This window comes from Ochotona princeps, chromosome 2 (assembly GCF_030435755.1).
Source record: "Ochotona princeps isolate mOchPri1 chromosome 2, mOchPri1.hap1, whole genome shotgun sequence".
Classification (NCBI taxonomy): Eukaryota; Metazoa; Chordata; class Mammalia; order Lagomorpha; family Ochotonidae; genus Ochotona; species Ochotona princeps.
The window spans coordinates 2,832,617-2,850,237 of NC_080833.1; the positions used below are offsets into that span (position 1 = coordinate 2,832,617).

Sequence of the window (17,621 nt, forward strand, 5' to 3'; positions counted from 1 at the left end):
AGCCCCCGACTCACCTCGAAGATTCAACAAGACAGAGGCCCTTCTCCCAGCTTCTTTTTTAACAACAAAAACAATTTCTTTAGAAAGTCAGAGTTAGATAGAGATCTTCCACCTGCTGGGTTACACCTCGTAAGGCTGCAGTGGCCCGTGCTGGGCCCGGCAAAGTCAGAAGCCAGGAGCCCCATCCAGGTCTCCCACACCGGTGCAGGACCCAAGGATTTGGCCATCCTATGCTGTCTTCTCAGGCATGAGGCCAGGGAGCTGGGTCAGAAGGGGAGCAGCCAGGACAGGAACCGGCGCCCGTGTGGGCTGTCAGCGTTTCGGCAGCTCAGCACCAACCCTCTTCCCAGCTTCTCCACCTCGTGGGAGCAGTCTCCAGGCCCAGCTCCCTCAGCGCTGACCCAGCGGGGCCAGCTTGCAGGTGGCTGGCGAGCTCATTGTCAAAGTGCGGAAGGGCCCCATAACCTGCCTGGCCTGTGTGTTCAGTGTCCACACTGCTCGGGCATCATGCCTCTACCCACATGGCCACTGGGCGGCGCTGCTGCCAAGCCTTTGGCCTCGCGCAGGCGACAGCCAGCAGGGCAGGCGGGTGGGTGGGCAGACAGGTGCGCTGGCCAGGCCTGTGTTAACGCCAACTGTGGATTCCTGTCTCTCTCCTCTTTGCTGTCCCCGTTTCTCTTTCTTCCATTGCTGTCCGAAGTACTCGGTATGGGAGCCCCAAAAGACAGCTCCAGTTTTACAGGTAACAGTCCTTCGTTTCTCCCCAAGCCCAGCAGGCCCGCGGCAAGGGCGTGGGTGGGAGCACCTGAGCACGTGTGGGGAAGGGAGGCCAGGCTCCCCGCCCCTCCCAGCGCCCACTCGGGGGGTAGGGTGCCCTGACTTGAACAAGCCGGCTTGCTGTGTCTGGTTAGCTGTCAGCGGAGTACCCTGTCCAGCCTCACAGATTCTCACCAGGCAGGAGGTGGGACCTTCCCCGAATCCCTCTGTGTATGGGGAACCCCACCCTGCCCCCATCATCTTGGGACCCGGGCTCTCCTGTCCCTCACTGGCTAAGGCCTCTGGGAGGGGAGGGGTGCCGCTGTCCCTTGAGTGACTAGGTGACGTCTTTCTGATGCGACCCTGCAGGCCACCAGCAAACCCAGGGCCCCCACAGGTCTCCGCACAGTGAAGCCCAGGTTCTCTGCCCAGGGGTGTCCTCCCAGCTGTCTCTCCTCCACTATTGGTCCCCTCCCTCATACCTGTAAAGTAGGAAGAGTTTCAGGGCGGCTGTCCTCCTGGGAATGCCTCCAACTCTAGCAAGCTGAAGGTCAGCTTGCCTGGCGTCCCTGGGTCTGTATGGAGACCAGGTGCCAGTCCTGGCACGGGAGACTGGATATGCTGGCTGCAGGCCTGGGAGGTCCGTCAGCTGCCCAGCGTCTTACCTCTAGCTGTTGGTTACACCGTGGATGTTTGCTGTTGATGGGCAACGAGTGTTGGGGAGTAGGTGCTGGGGCCGGCAGTGATTCTGGGATTGGCAGTGGGTGTTGGGGCCAGCAGTAAGTCTTGGCATTGGTAATGGGTGCTGGGGCTGGCAGTGGGTCTTGGGGTCAATGGTGAGAACTGGGGTTGGCAGTGGGTCTTGGGGCCAGCAGTAAGTCTTGGCGTCGGTAATGGGTGCTGGGGTCTGCAGTGGGTGCTGGGGTTGGCAGTGGATGCTCGGGTTAGCAGCGGGTGCTGGGGTCTGCAGTGGGTGCTGGGGTCGGCAGTGGGTGCTGGGGCTGGCGTGGGTCTTGGGGTCGGCGGTGAGAACCGGGGTTGTCAGCAGGTGCTGGGGTTGGCAGTAGGTGCTGGGGTCAGCAGTGGGTGCTGGGGCTGGCAGCAGGTGCTGGGGCTGGCAGTAGGTGCTGGGGTCGGCAGTGGGTGCTGGGGCTGGCAGTGGGTCTTGGGGTCGGCGGTGAGAACCGGGGTTGTCAGCAGGTGCTGGGGTTGGCAGTAGGTGCTGGGGTCAGCAGTAGGTGCTGGGGCTGGCGTGGGTCTTGGGGTCGGCGGTGAGAACCGGGGTTGGCAGCAGGTGCTGGGGTCGGCAGCAGGTGCTGGGGTCGGCAGTGGGTGCTGGGGTCGGCAGTGGGTGCTGGGGCTGGCAGTGGGTCTTGGGGTCGGCGGTGAGACCTGTGGTCGGCGGTGAGAACCGGGGTTGGCAGCAGGTGCTGGGGTCTGCAGTGGGTGCTGGGATCAGCAGTGGGTGCTGGGACTGGCAGTGGGTGCTGGGGCTAGCTTTGAAATTCCCTTCAGCTTCTAACCCCATTAATCTTGGCATCTCCAACCATGACCATGGGCCTGAGTTCTCAGTCTAGCTCACTTCATGGCTTCAGTGCCTCCCACAAGGGCTGGTCACCTCACAGAGCTGACACACATGGCCAGCTCTTCGTCGCTCCTGGGTTTCTGTGACGTAAGACTGTGCCTGAGCTGCTTGGTGCTCAGCGTGGACCTACGAATACTGGCTCGGATGGAGTGTGCACATTATGGTGTGGTGTCATCTGGAGTGTACACAGCCATCCCAGAACAACTGGGCCAGGGAAGCTCACACCTGGACAGTGTCCTCAGAGAACCGAGGCCGCTGCGTCCCAGGAGGGGTGGGGCGAGCAGGTGTAAGGCTGAAATGAGTCACCCGGATGTCTGAGACCCCACAAGTCACCCTGTTTCCATCCAGGGGAAGCCTTGGGTGAGCCCCCTCTTCCCCAGGAGGCCCTGCCCCCCACCGGGCTGCTCAGTCCCCCAGCTCGGGCCACCCTGTCCTGTGGACTCTGGTTGGACTTCTTCGTGTGGGCGCTCGTGGCTGCCGCGAATCTGACGGGGACCTTCAAGGGCTGGACTTCAGGTTTAACAGACAGAAGCAGAGCGGGCTGTCCCTGCAGCCACAGTGGAACTGGAACTTGGCCATTCCGCTCACCTGCTATGACCAAAGCAAGATTCATGGCCAAGCCCAAAGTTACAGACACCAAAGTACATCCCCCGTTGCCAGTGGGAGGAGCGCTGAAGCCCCACTACCAAGGTCACGGCCTTGGAGAGTGACAGAGGACTAAGACAAGAATGCAGTCCAGCACAGAACCCAAGGGACTCTGCGCGTGTGTGGAGGCAGATGCCACGTGCAGGGTGTCCCAAGGAGGAGAGCTGGAGCCCGCTGACAATCAGGGAAGGCTTCCTGCAGGTGGCAGCCCAAGGGCTCTGAGCTGTCGGACCTCACAGGCCGGGCAGGATTCAGCACAGAGGAACATTCCAGTAACTACCAAACCTACAACCCAGAGGTGTGGACAGAAGACAGCCAGTGTCCGCTCCACAGATGGGGTTTCAAGGATGTGGCCCGGCATCGAGCGGGAGATAAGAGTCAGGGAAGGCCTTGGATGGCAGTGAAGGAGCCTGGCACACTGGGGAGGGGGCAGTAGGGCGCTAAACAGCAGGCCAGGAGGTGAGGAGCAGGGCTGAGCTCCGGGTACCCTGGGGAGGGGGCACTGGGGCTCCAGACAGCAGGCCAGGAGGTAGGGAGCAGGGCTCAGCTATGGGAAGTGTTGGAGAACCCACGGGGGTGGTGCTAGGCTGAGGAAAATGTGGCAGAGGCCATGCCAGGCAGAGAGGAGGTGCCCAGGGGATGGAGACCCCTCCGGCCTCTGCAGCTAGAGTGCCACTTTCTTGTCCCCAGCCTCTGTGACAACCACTGTGGTCTATTTGTTCCCTACAAGCCAGGCAGCCCGGCCTCCACCCAAAGTCCCAGCTGCACAGTGGCTCCTCTGGCTGGGACGTGGCCCCATGCCAAAGCCCCTTCAGCCTGCTGTGTGGCAGGGAGTGCCTCGGTGGTCAGGACCTGAGGGCTGGCACCCAGCACTTAGCCGGGAGGGAGTGGCCCTGGAGTAGCCAAACCTGTAGAATCTCCTACAGAGGTACTGGCAGAACCTAAGGGCCTCTCCTGCACAGACCCCAGCATCTCTGCTGTGGGTGGTGGCCACATATGCCAGGCCCCACCTGAGACAACTTCGCCTTGGAGGGGGCAGAAGCTAAGGGGCTGTGCGTCCTGCAACCTGACGACAACACAGCCTCCCCCTGTGGCAAGTAGGGGCGGTGAGGATGCCAGAGGCTGTAGGCATAGGCAGGACCCCCCGCCACCGCCAGGCTGCACCCCAAGTCTGCCTGCCAGGAGGCAGCCGTGCCAAGCTGCACCACGGCAGTGCACTGCCCAGGCTTTTAGGGGAAGCGGCGCTCGTGAATAATTCAGCCTCGTTCACGGAGATGAAAACGCCCTAATAGAGCTAATGGACGCGCTGCCTCCGAAGCCGACCCTTAAGGGACTCGCCTCATTCACCAATTGCCTCAGCCGCTGCACAGCGACACTGCCTAATGAAAACGCCACCGCGCTGAGCGCCCCACACCTCCGATCCCAGCAAGCTCACCAGAGGCCTCCGGAGCCGGCGGCGCCCACCCAGGCAGGTGAGTGGCCCCGCGGCGGAGGCAGCCCTCCTCTCAAGACCTTGACCCACAGAAAGGACGAGATTGGGGGCGCCGCAGGCTGATCCGAAGCCGGAGCCCCAAGCCTTGGAACAAGCTGGCCCGGGACAAGCATGGAGCGAGCAGGCTGGGTGGCCACCCCGCTGACCAGGCTTCTTGCACTTGAACCCTTGAGACGCCCAGATCCAGGACATAGGCCCGTCTGCCTCAGCTGTGTGGAGCCCGTGGGCTGGGGCCCCCGTGGAGTTAGAGCAGCGTTTGCACGAGCTGTGGGCTGGGTGGCAGGGCTGCTGGTGGGGAGCACATGCCCGCAGAGGGTGCTTGTCTGGGCCTCGGGGCGCTGGGAGGTTTGGCATCGCAAGCTGCTGTACCCTGTTGCCTGGCGGGAGCTGTGGCTGGGCTGCGGCATCCCCGCTTCCTCTCCACGTTTCCATCTCCAGGAACTGGAACTGACCCCGGGGTGTCTGGATGCGAGGGTGGGGGTGCACGCAGGATGCCCTGCATCACAGCAGCTCTGGGGGCTCCGGGCAAACAGGCACCGTTGCAGGTGAAGGCCCGGGAGGCAGGGTGGGTGGCGATTTTGATTCTTGATGACAAGGAGGTCAGTGTCTGGCTGTCCTGCTCCTGTCACTGTGTTTGCTCATGTCAGTCCCCCCCGCCCCGGGGCCCCTGGCCCACAGGAATAGACCAGCAAACCACAGGCAGGCACCAGACAGGACTGGGAGGTGCCAGGTAACCACAGTGACCTGCCATGGAGAGGACCACGTCACAGCTAACAGAGCCTCACCCTGGAAAGCCACTGGGCCGTGTCGGCCATGACCAGGGTTCCCTGTGCTGGAGAAGTGGGTGGGCACCAAGGCAGGGCCTCTCAGCTGAAAGCCCCCTTTCCCCTTTGGTTGGAATAAATTTCAGAAAGGTGCAGGACACAGCCCCAGCCAACGGGGCAGTCAGGAGCAGCCCAACCTCACACTGGCCACCAGCCGGGCCCCCTAGGCTGTCCTCAGTCTCCCCGGCACACCCTACTTTTTGCTAGAGCTGGACTGCCACACCTGCCCCGTCCCCACTTCTCTGCCCATGCTTTGTCCCCAGCCCTGCCCTGCACCAGGGACACCCTCAAAGCCAAGACCCTGGGCTGCTCCCAGCGCTGTAAGGAAAGGTCGCCAGCCCTATGGGACACCTCCTGCTGTCCCCCACCTGTCATGGGACCAATGACTGGTGACATCCGTGTTGTCATACGCAGCACCAGGCCCCTGTCAGAGGCCCCTGAGCGTGTCTCCCGGCAGGGCATCCGTAACTGGGGCCATGGTTCCCTCCTCACTGCGCCCTAGAGCTGCTCCCAGTGGGTGCCCCTTGGCTGGCGTCCAGTCCTTGGCAGCACTTCCCAGCTAGGTCACTGAGGCTAGACTTGACCAGGGTGTCTGCTGGGTGGTGCCATGAGTGGTGACAGCCAGGGCTGTCCCGTGTCCAGAGCCCTGGCTTTGCACCAGCTGTCATCCAGAGCCCAGTGAGAGCTGAGCAGCTTTCTGCAGACAGCACTTAGAAAGCTAATGGTATTGAGCGAAGCCTGGCCAGGCCTGGAAAGCACCAAGCCCGTCCCGCACCGGGCGCTGACTTCAGGGGAGAGCCTGTAGCTGCAGCCTGCCCGCCTGATCGCCCCGTCTGAACACAGCCCCAGGGCGATAAGCATGGTCTCTGCTTGGCCACCTCAGATGCAGCCACCTTGTGCCACCCCATGTGCCCCAGAGAGAGGCAGCTGGTGCTCCGCCCGGGGTTCCCTGTGCTACCCCGTGTGCCCAGACAGGAGGGGAGCTGGTGCTGCCCCAGGATCTTCCCTACAGACGTCACCCCAGTCCCAGCCCCTGTGGCAGCCCTTAACTGCGTATCCCAGAGAGGGCTCCCCCCACCCTCACCTGCTGTAGGGTCCGTTGGGCCCTGGCTGATGAGCCCTGAGGCAAACACAAGTCCAGTGTGGGAACCACACCCCCACCCCCACCCCCGGCAGTACAGCCTGCAGAGTTAGGAAGCCAGCCCCGTGCCTGCTGGGAGTCCCAGGGACAACCCCAGGCTGGCCCCTGCTCCCCAGCATGAAGCTGAGCAATGTCTGCCCATCAGGGAAAGGCAGGGGTGCAGAGCCCCAAGGATCAGAGAGGGAACTCCAATTCCATGCCTGCCGGCTTGGGCTAAAAACCTCATGGGACAGTGGGACTACCGAGGCCATGTCCATAAGCAAGGCCAGAGTGGGGGGCTCAGCCGCCGTCCCAGGAGGAGGGAGTGTTGGTGGTCCAGCCATCCTCAGCATGGCCACTGTACCCGCCCACCCGCCCGCCACGGCTCCCCGGCCCTTCCCTGCCCACCCGCCTCTCCAGTCGTATGTCCGTTCACTCAGCAGCCTTCTCCAGGCACCTGCTCTGAACCCTGTGCTGGGTGGGGACAGGCCAGATCCCAGTGAGAGATCCTGAGACCGGCAGGAAAGGGCACCTGCCAACTGGCACCTGGGCCAAGCAGGCTGGCCACCGTTCTAGAAGGATCCAGATGCTTACAGGGTTTATCTCGGACTCCAGCCCCTGGAGAAGCCAGGCAGGTAACCCTATGGGCCTCACAGAGCCCTACTCCCACAGCCCCCCATTTCCAGAGCCCCCGGGACCCCTATGGCTCCCAGCATCCCGACTCCCACAGCCCCCTCCACCCCTACTTCCAGAGCCCTAGTACCTACAGCCCCCAGCACCCCCACCCCACAGCCCCCAGTACCTCCCACCCCACAGCAATGCCAGAGCCCCCGTAGCATCTCTGGTCTGGATGACCCCCAGCACCTCCCGGGGCGAGCACACACCCGTGTCCCCTCCAGCCTGGACAACCCCCAGCACTCCCATCCACATGGCCCCTCCAGCACCCCCCACCCTCACGGCCCCTTCCAGCACCCCCCACCCTCACGGCCTGCAGCTCCCCACCCCCACTTGTTCTCTCGGGCCTGGGAGGGAGGACTGTACTGGTTCCTCCCAGCTACCTGGCTTTTTATTATTTTTCCCTTCAGTTTTTAAGATTTGCTTATTTTAAAGGCAGAGTTACGGGGGGGGGGGCGAGTGAGAGGTTGTCCATCCACTGGGTCACCCCCCAAATGGCCACGATGGTGGGGACCAGCCCAGAGCCAAGAGCTGCATGCAAGTCTCCCAGGATGGTGGGAGAGGCCATGGGCCTGGACCCCCTTGCACTGCTTTTCCCAAGCTGTTAGCAAGGAGCTGGCTGGGAAGTAGAGCAGTCTGACCCAAATGGGTCCATTGCAGCGGCAGCTTAGCCCGCCGTGCTGCTCTGCCACCCCATGGATTCTTTCTAACGGCTGCTGGCCATGCCAGGGCACCTCACGCTCAAGGGACGGGTGGACACTGACTAGTGGGCCCCTCTTGTTGGGCATTTCCATTGATTTCAATTGCAGAGGGCGCAGTGGTAGGTGAACAGAAAGCCTGCCATGTGGGGAGCATTCCCTATATGGGCCGGCTTCCATGGGGTATGGTGAGGTAACTGGGGTGCCGTGACCCCTGGCAGAATGGTGCTGCAGTTTGCTCTACTGCAGGCGCCCCTTGGGCTGCTTCCCTGGGGACAGCACTCTACCCGGGAGCCACCTCCAGAGGGCACCATGACACGCTCCCCCAGTGCTGGGAGCTTGGGCTTGTGCATGCCGCTTCTGCAATGCTAGGGTGCTAGTCCCTGCAGCAATGCGGCTTCCCTGCCTGGAATGCACCTTGGCCTGCTTGTCCCACGGGTACCAGGGCCCCCTCCCCAGGCACCAAGACCCCTCAGTAGCAGCTGCCATTAGCTTTCACCGCTGCCTCCCAGCCAGCCTGGGGCAGGGCACTGATGCACTCTCCAACCCACCACCACCAGTGTTTCCTGCCCGGAAAGTGCCCGGGCCAGCTCCCAGGCCGGGCAGCACCATGTTGTCCATGACGTACAGCGAGAGCCTGCGCAGCGTGGGCAGCAGGTGTCACTCGGACTGGGCCCTGCACCCCGTCCGCCAGGCAGACACACTGGAGCTGCAGCGGCTGCGGGAGGTGCGGGCAGCCGCCCAGGCCCGGAACATGGAGAGCTTCCTCCGCATGCACGGCCTGTCCCTGGATGGCTGCACCGCCCAGCGCACAGGCATGAAGTATCGGTAAGGGCTGGGCAGGGGCTGGGGTGGGCAGGCCAGAGACCTGCGGGTGAGGCAATCGCCTATTTGGACTGAGTGACATGCCCAGTGTCTAAGGAGGAGTGTTAGAGTGGACCACAGTCGGGCCTCTCCACAGGTGGGCCGTGTGTGTTCTCAGTGGAAACGAGTCGGGGACACGGAAGGCCTCGGAGCGGGCTGTCCCTGTGGGACGCGGTGCTTCAGCACACGTTCTCTGGGTTGGTGGCATTGGACTGTTGCCTAGTGAGCAGAGCTGTGTACGGAGTGTCCACATTCCTGGGGCCTCAGAGGGCATGACCGCAGCCCTGAGGACAGCACCTCGGCCAGCTAGCGACCCTAGCACAGGTGCAGGTTGCGTTTCTGTCCTAAATCCCACGGCAGGCGTGTGGCTTTCCTTCCAATGTCTTTTCGGGACGAGCGCTTGTCAGAGCCAGAGGGACTCATCCCCACCCAGTCCCCGTCAGTGGCTAAATGCAATGAAGGGAAACAGACAGCGTAGTTGAAACGGCTGCTTCCGATAAGAAGTGAGTGACGTTTCAGTGCAAGCATGTGCCCTGCACTGCTTAGGGTTCGCCTGAAGTTCGGGTAGGTGGGTCCGGTATGTTTTCTCTGGCAGCTTCAGGCAACGGCGGCTTCCATTAGACTCCACTGTTGCCTGTATGGCAGGGCGAAAGCCAGGGCTGCCCCGAATCACTGTCCGCTGTGGACAGTGTTGAATGTGCGGTTACGTTTCAAGGAAACAAAACATTCTGCCACAAGTCCATTAGATGGCAGGGATTTTAAGCATCATCTTCTAAATCCAGCTCTAAGAGAGGGACAAAGGGTCGGCTGGGTTGGCCACAAGCAAAGCCCTAATTCAAGTGGAAATTTCTCGAGAGGGATTTGGTCCAGTTTGTTGTTGTTGTTGACTTATCTTTGGCAAGTCGCTGGTGCCTTCCACTTATTCCTCAAATATCTATCGAGCGTCTGCAAGGCCTCTGGCACCGGGCTAGACCCTGAAGATGCCATGTGAGCAAAACTTACAAGGTCCCATCCTAGGGGCAATGGCATGCTGGCAATCAAGGCACGCACACCCACGGGGGCACCACGCAGCAGCAGCAGCCGACCTGGAACAGTTACACGACCAGCATGACGATGGGCGATTGATGTGAGAGCTGAGTCCTCACCCGTCCAAGGCAGGAGCCATTGGAGGATGTGGGAAAGAACCTTCTAGGCACACCGAGGGCGTGAGAGACGGCCAGGCTGCTGGGGTGCCCAGGAGCATAGGCAGTGAGGACCAGCCCTTGTCCTCTGAGTGCTCGCTTGGTGAGGACAGGATTTGGGGTGCAGACTGCTGTGGGCGGGATCGTGTCCCCGATAATTTCACATCCACCCCGCTCCAGGCTCCACACGGGACCTCACTGCACAAAGGGTCTTTACCAATTGATTTCAGTAAGACAAGGGCAAACTGCAGTGAAGTGTCCAGGGCTGGCGCCCTTGTCAGGAAGGCGGCATTGGCAGGGGGTGCAGGATGCCAGCTGTCATCAGCTGCCCGTGGATGCCAGCTGCCCGTGGATGCCAGCAGCCGAGGATGGGAACTCTTGGGGTGGGGACGCTGTGTCTGAAGTGACCCGGTACAGACTTGTCTCGCCGTTCGTCCCTAAGCTGCCACCAATGTGCCGTCCATTGCCAGTGGCCTTTACGTTGTACCTGCGTCATGGGTCATCCAGAGAGGGCTCCGAGGAGACAGAAGGATTGCGCCGGTTATATGCAAATAGGCCATTTCATCTTGGGTATGGAAATCTTGGGGTAGAGGCTCCTGGAACCAGCCCCCCAGGGATGCTGAAGGCCCCCTACCCCTGCAACGGGAGGCTTCCCTGGTGCCACCAGAAGCTGGGGGAGCCGAGAAAGGGTGCTTCCAGGACATGCATGTCGCGGTTAGCTGGGGCACCTGCAGACAGCAGCCATGAAATCACCCACCTCGCCCTATCCCAGAGCCAGCAGAGCCACGAGCCGCAGGTGCAGGGAGCTCCTGAGGAGGCAGGTAGGGTACAGCCAGCTTGCAAGTGACCCCACATGCCAGGAAGAGGTTCTGTCCCGGGGTCACCCGCACTTTCCCAGGTGCCTCAACCACACTGCTCTCCACCACCCTGGCCCCTCATCTCTTCAGGCTTCTACGATGTGATGCAACCTCTGACCCGCCAGTGGTCTCCTCACCCCAGATAAAGCCTACACCAGCTGCCACTCCTGGGCCACCCGCCACCCCTCTGCAGGGAGTGCCCTCCGTTCCCTGGCACTGCTGACCTCCCTGCCCTGCTGGAAGATGGACGTGGGTGCTGCACCTGTGTGGGCTCATCCTGGGGCCTGTGGCTTCACAGCCACGCTGAACGAGGAGGCCCTAGCACTCGGTCCCTGCAGGGCTCTTTAGCTCTCACTTGTCGGTCGGCCTTCCTCCGGGAAGGCTTCCGCCCTGCTGCCCTGAGTTCTCAGAACCAGCTGCCCTGGGTAAGTCCCCAGCTCTCCAGCCATGCATTGTCAGGGCAGCCACACTCACAGCTCAGAGGGGAGCCAGGCTTTGGGCAGATAGTGAGGGTCCCAGCCTCTGTCCCCAGCCTTCAGCCCTTTCCTGTGCCCTGTGGCAGGAAGTTCAGGTGAGTGTGCAGCCTGGCACACCAGCTCCATGGTGCCTCCTAGGAACAGCTTCGTTTGTCTATTCCTCTCTGCCTTGGCACCTGTTACGTACCAGCCCAAGGGGTCACTTGGCCTGCAGCATGGCTGCCCCTAGAGGGTTCTCGAAGGAGACATTGAGTCAGCAGTCTGTGGCTGTAGGCAGTCAATAGTGGTGGGCGCCTGGGCAGGAGGTGGGTGCCTGGACAGGAGACAGGTGCCTGGGCAAGAGGCTGGTGCCTAGACAGGAGACAGGTGCCTGGGCAGGAGACAGGTGCCTGGGCAGGAGACAGGTGCCTGGGCAGGAGGCCGGTGCCTGGACAGGAGGCCAGTGCCTGGGCAGGAGACAGGTGCCTGGGCAGGAGGCTGATGCCTGGGCAGGAGGCTGGTGCCTGGGCAGGAGGTGGGTGGGGTGCCTGCCAGTGCAGGCCTGGGAAGACCACTGCACCCTGAGCCCAGGGAATAGGCAGCCTCACAACCCTGTCCTTTCCTGTAGTGGGCCTTGTCTACTGTCTCCTGAACCCCACGCAGCACACTGAAGGCAGAGGGACTGGCGTGCATTTTCTAGGTGTGCAGGGCTGCATACTGCAGCCAGTTTGAGGCTGTAAGAAGTTGCATGCAGGGTGTTCAGAGGTCGGTGCTGGGCAGAGCCGGCATGGTCAGCTACCTGGGGGCCTACATGCCTGCCTGGCCCTGGGTGCATCCCTCGTGCTGCCCTGTGTGTGTGCGGGCTCCTCACAGCCCTCCCCAAGGCTCCCCGAAGGACAGGGCACCTATCTCTGCACACCCAGAGCTCCAGGAACAGGATCAGGGCAGGGATCCTTCTGGTCCAAATGGAAAATGGGGACCTTCCAGAATCTTCTTTCAGACAGCAGGCCACAAAAAGCCAGGGCTAGAAAGCCTGTGGGACAGAGACCTTTCTCGTCTGGTGACCTGAGTGGCCTCCGTGGGACAAGGGTCCTGGTGGGAGGAGCACAGCAGTGGGCCCTTGTGGGGAGCACACCAGTGATCCCATGGGCACGTGTGGCTGTGTGCATTCTACGCTCGCCTGCGGGCATGTCTGGGGAGCAGCAGCCCCGCCACCCTCTTCTGCTGTGTTCTACTGTCATTTTATCTGAAACATCGAGTGCTCTTGGTTAAAATCTGGGCTGTATTTGATGTTCATTAGCCAATGTATAGTCCATGATTGAAAAAAAGAAAAGAAAAAGTGGAAAATGCAGACAAGTGAAACCAGCTGGAAAGCTTGCTGGTGTGCCCTGCTCCATTCCCGCCCGCATGTGGCTCGGAAGCCCCTCTGCAACAGTGTGGTGTGAGAGCGAGAACTTAGGGTGCTGCTTAGCACAGAGACAACACTCCCAGCCTCTGCCCCAGGACCCTGTGGGTTGGAGGATGCTCAGCCTCCTGCACAGCCAGAGCACATCCCACCCAACGGTGATGGCCGGAAATGCCTCCATACATTCCCTGGTCACCTGGAAGCAAAACTACCTCAGGTAGAGGTCAGTGTTGTGACGTGCTGGGCTCAGCCGCCACCAGCAACACCAGTGTCCCGTGCTGGGGCACTGCGTGGGACCTGGGCTGCTCCCCTTCCAATCCGGCTCCCTGCTAGTGACAGTGAAGGGTGGACCACAGGCCTGGGTCCCTGCCACCCACATGAGAGACTGGAATGAAATCCCTTTTATGAGATTGGTTTATTTTTATTTGAAAGAGTTAATACAGAGAGAGGAGAGACAAAGGGGATCTTCTGGAGGGAGTGGTGACTTGTGCTGAGGAACTGGCTGCTCAGGGCACACGCACCTGCTATCATGTGACCCAGAGGTCAAAGGCAGAGATACAGAAAAAGTGTTTGCATGAATGCAGCAGGTGTGAGGGCCTAGAGCTCTTTAAAGTACACGTTTCTGCTTTCTGGTAACATCTCTATTGTGATATAACACACACAATGCAATTTACTCATTCAGTGAGTGTAAGTCGCTGCTTTATTGTATTCACAGACTTGTGCAAAAATCACCACAGTCAACTTGAGAATGTTGTCTTCACTCCCAAAAATGAAACTTTAACCTGTTGGCCCCCAGGCCAGGCCAGCCCAGCCACCGTCCATCTCCTCATTGCCTGTGTGAATTTACCTGTTGACAGTGTCCCTTGTCAATGGGGCTGTAGAACATAGTCTCGAGCCACTGATTCCTTTGGCTGAGTGTGAGAGTTTGAGGTTCACCCCTGCCTTAGCAGGTGTCAGCGTGTCATCCCTTCTCACAACGGTTTTTTTGCCCACCTGTCGGTTGATTGTTGTTAGGCCTGTTTGCTGTTCTTTGACGGTATACATAGGACTGCTATGGACATTTGTGTTTTAAGGCTTTGTGTGGGCATATGTTTTTCAGTTCTCTGGGTGCAGAATTGTGGTTGTGTGGTGAGTGGCTGACTTATATAGTGGCGACTCATGACTTGTGAGTTTTACTTGAATCTGCTGCTTAAACACAAGCTCTCAAGACTGCAGAGACCCCAACCTGGGCTGAGACCTGGTGATTTCCAGACCACAGAGAGATGTACACGAGAGTTGAGTGGGAATTTCAGCATCTCACTAGGCCAGCTTGCATGGCCTCCTGGGATGCCCTTGTTCCAAACCCAGCCTCCAGGACCTAGCTCAGAGCTGCCGACTGCACAGGTGTGAGTGAGGCCAGGACTGTGTGACTATCACCCCTGAGTCCTCATCAGATACTGAGCAGCTAGCACTATGGGATTAGTCCTGTGAGGCAGGTGCGAGGGGCACAGTCGGTCTTACCTGCCATTTGAGCACATATGTGTGGTATGTGAGCTGCTCTGGCCTTGGGTGATGAGGAGTGGCGGGGGGCAAGTTCAATCCCTGTTTATGCTGCATAAACAGCCCCCCTGGGTGGGCGCGGGGAAGAGTGAGGAAGAGACTCACTTGCTACCTTGGCCTTTCCAGCAGAGAGTAGCCTGTGGCCTTTAAGTCCTGGCCTCAACCCCAATGAGGGGCTCAGCTAACACAGCGGACACCCTAGTAGACTGCCCTTCCCCCTCATCTTCTCTGTTCCCCAGGAGCTTGGCACGGGCCCAAGCCTGCCCAAGCACAGGAGCCCTGCCAGCCCCATCCTGCGGATTAAGTGCTCAGCTGGTAGGAGGAAGGCAGCTGGGCCTGCAGGTGCCCGAGAGAATCCCCCCCACTGGCCTCTGTGGGTCATGTCCCTGGCCTGTTAGGGCATCCTTGGTGAAAGCACCCACTATGCCCTCCCAGACCTGTGTTCCCAGGTCAGGCCTGTGCCCGTGGAGAGGACGGAATAAGGCAGGCAGACCCAGGCGTCTTAGCTTTGGCTTTTGCCAGCTCCACGTGGCAAGGCTCTTTCTGGGCACACTCAGCACTCCCCAGAGGCAGGCTGCCCTGGGCCCGAGGGCTGCACTGATGGTACGGTGTCTGCCTCCCCTCCAGGGCCCAGCTCTGAGCCCTGTGGGGCGGCTGCTGAGCCTGCCTGCTCGCAGGTGTGGAGAGACAAGCAGCTGTCCACCGCGAGCAGCTCGGGGTGATTGCTTCCCAGGTCCTGTTGGGAGCAGAGCGTCCTGTGGGACAGAGCCTGGAGGGGCAGGGCAGCCAGCAGAAGGCCAGGCGGGCCCCTCCTGTTGCTACGGAGGGTGGGGGTAGGCGAACGGACCTTCACTCACTCGCTCATTCATTCGGAAAGTTCTGAGCATCTGCCAGGAGGGCAGCATCTCTGTCCCTTTGTCCCTCTGGACCCAGCTTTCCTTCCACCCCCGTCCAGGTCACAGCCTGCAAGGCAGCTCTGTGGACAAGGCCTCTGCTTGCTCGGCCCTTGCTCCAGGGAGCCAGGTCAGGCAAGCCCAGCTGGCATGCTGCTGCGGCAACACCTACCCAGGGCCTTGGCTGGTGGTCCTGCCCGGGGCAGCTGGCCTCAGGGGATCGGCAGGGCAGCAGCGAGTGCGTCCTGCGTCATTAATAATGAATCTCCAGCCCCCGGCACCTCACCGCCTGTGCCTCTCACCAGCCACCTCCCTGAATGTGGGTGTAAGTAGGGGGTGGTGGGCGGGAGTCTGGGCTCTTCAGGAGGCTAGTGGGGGTGGTGAAGAGCCAGCAGGAGCAGCTCAGCCAGCAGCAGGCGCTGGAGGCAGCCCCTCCTCCTGCCCACCCAGGCAGGCACGCCTTGCTCCTTGCTGGAACAGCCCAGCCCCGCAAGCTCTGGGCCAGACTTGAGTGGAGAGATGGCCCCTCCCTCCCCTTTGCCAAGGTCTCCTCCAGCCCCACTCTGGAAATCCGATGCCCTTCGCTCCATCACTCGCTCACTGGCTCGGCGGCAGCGGCAGTTCCAGCTTCCTTTTCCTGGCCATTGCCCTCGGAGAGCCTCACGCCTGCAGGAACTCCTCACATTCCGGGGGACAGCCCTGTCCCAGGCAGAGAGGGGCCTCCAAGGGGGTGGCTGGCTCCTGAGTCCCAGCGGAGCTGACGCTTCGACATGCAGGTGTCCTTCGTGTGCTCCGAGCACAGCCTCAAGGGCCGGGGCCCCGAGGAACGGCTGGGCCGGCCGGCAGCCAGCAGCCCCAGCCTGGGCACCCGCAGCCGCTTCCGCGCTGTGGCCATGGTGGCCCGGAGCCTGGGACAGCTGTCGGTGCAGAGCGTCCCGAGTGCTGGCGAGCCCGGTGCAAAGCAGCCCGGGATGAAGCATAGGTAGGAGGGGCAGCGGGCTTGGGCGGGGGCGGCCAGGAGGGGCTGCGGTCTGCGCGTGGTGGCGTGTGGAGAAAGTGGAGGCTGGGTCGGCCCTGTCCCACCGCGGCCCCTCTGCTTCCTGCCTGCTGCCTTCCAGCAGTTGTAGACTGTCCTTCCTGGCATTGACAGTATCTCTGTCCCTGGAGATCGCCAAGTACACAGGCCTCGGCACCTGCCCCTCGTGGCCTCCTGCTCTAGTGGCCAGGTCGCCCCAACAATGTTTTAAATTTGCAGGTGACCAGGTGAATCAGGAGTTAGACCGCGTCCCCCTTCCTGCCCGTCTGCACTCTGGCAGCCAGGCCACCCCCAGGCTCTCCCTGCCCCTCAGCCCCGGTGGTCTTGCCTCTGTCACCAGGGTCCCTGCCCCAGGCCCAGGCGGAAGAGGGAGGGTCCCAGCTGCGCACAGAGGCCCCTCCCTCAGGGCAGGGTGGTGGGGCTCCCGCTGAGGCCTGCCCACAGCTCCTACCACCCAGGCCATGTGGGGACAGCACCCCGGCTCCGAGGCAGGGAAGGGGACAGTTTTGCTTTCCAGGGTTCCGAGAGCGGCGTCATTGCGGGTATTCAGGGTGTAGCCCTCCGCAGGGCCCCTGTCAGGCAGACCCACGTGGCCAAGCCTGGGCGCCCCTCAGGACAAGTTCCCACGGCCAGCACATGTGTCCACACAGTCCTGGCCAGTCTGTTTGTCATCAATGACCCTGCAGGGTACACTGCTCATGTCCCCGTCCTGAGTGCAGTGAGGGCTGTCCAGCAGGGAGGCCCCTCTGCAGGCTCCGAGGGGTCTGTGGGAGAGGCAGAGTGAGTGTCTGTTGTGTGTTGGCCTCTTACCTGCGGCCACTCCTCCTTGGCTCCCAGGGTCATCAAAGGCATGAATGCAAGAGACAACACAGGAAGGCAACGGCGCTCCGTGTGCATGTCCACGTCAGTGTGTGCTTACACGGACACGCGTGTGCAAGGGGCAAAGGGGAGGGTCAAGGCAGAGAGGGGCAGTGGGCCTGCAGTGCAGGGACCTGGGTGTGAAGCCCCACCAGGGCGCTCCCTGCAGCCAAGACCCTGCTGCAGAGGGGAGTTCACACCCCTCTAAGATGGCAGAGCAGCTGAAGGCAGAACTGGCAGCCAAGCCAGGGCCCACCAGCCGCCCTCGCCGACCCCCTCCCCAAGCAGCAGGGGGCAGCAGGACCACACTGGCCCTTGCCCCACCAGCTGTGTGTGCTCCCGGCACACCTGGCTGGTGAAGCCACACATGCTGGAGGGGTTCCTAATGGCCCAGGACTGTCACGGTGGTGGGCCTGGTAGGCAGGAGGGAAAGTGTCCCAGGTTCTGGACATTTCTCTTACAGATGTGTTTATTCATTGAAAAGGCAGAGTAACACAGAGAGAGAGAGGGATCTTTGATTTTACTGTTTTGCTACTTAAATGACCACAATAGGTCTAGGCCCAAGCAGGCCCTGGAACTCTGCCCGGGTGTCCCACAGCAGTGGCAGGGCCCCGACGCTCAGGCCATCCTATGCCTTCCCAGGCACAGGAGCAGGAGATGGGATCAGAAGTGGAGCAGCCAGGACTTGAACCAACACTCGTGGGATGCCAGTGACAGGCGGTGGCCTGCGTGCCACGA

At 61.3% G+C, this 17,621-nt stretch overlaps 1 protein-coding gene across 6 annotated transcripts in view; it reads left to right on the plus strand.

The window, feature by feature from the left end:
* KCNAB2 (potassium voltage-gated channel subfamily A regulatory beta subunit 2) overlaps positions 1-17,621 on the plus strand; it is a 67,975-nt gene that overhangs the window by 29,449 nt on the left and 20,905 nt on the right. For 3 of the 6 annotated variants that reach the window (XM_058674492.1, XM_058674501.1, XM_058674497.1), the window contains exon 3: positions 701-742. The exons of 1 other annotated variant lie outside the window; for it this stretch is intronic. In XM_058674492.1, coding sequence (XP_058530475.1) covers positions 701-742 — 42 coding nt within the window. Of the gene's footprint in view, positions 1-700; positions 743-8,373; positions 8,624-15,598; positions 15,972-17,621 lie in introns of those variants that run through there. 2 more of the 6 variants (XM_058674512.1, XM_058674518.1) reach the window with 2 other exon arrangements.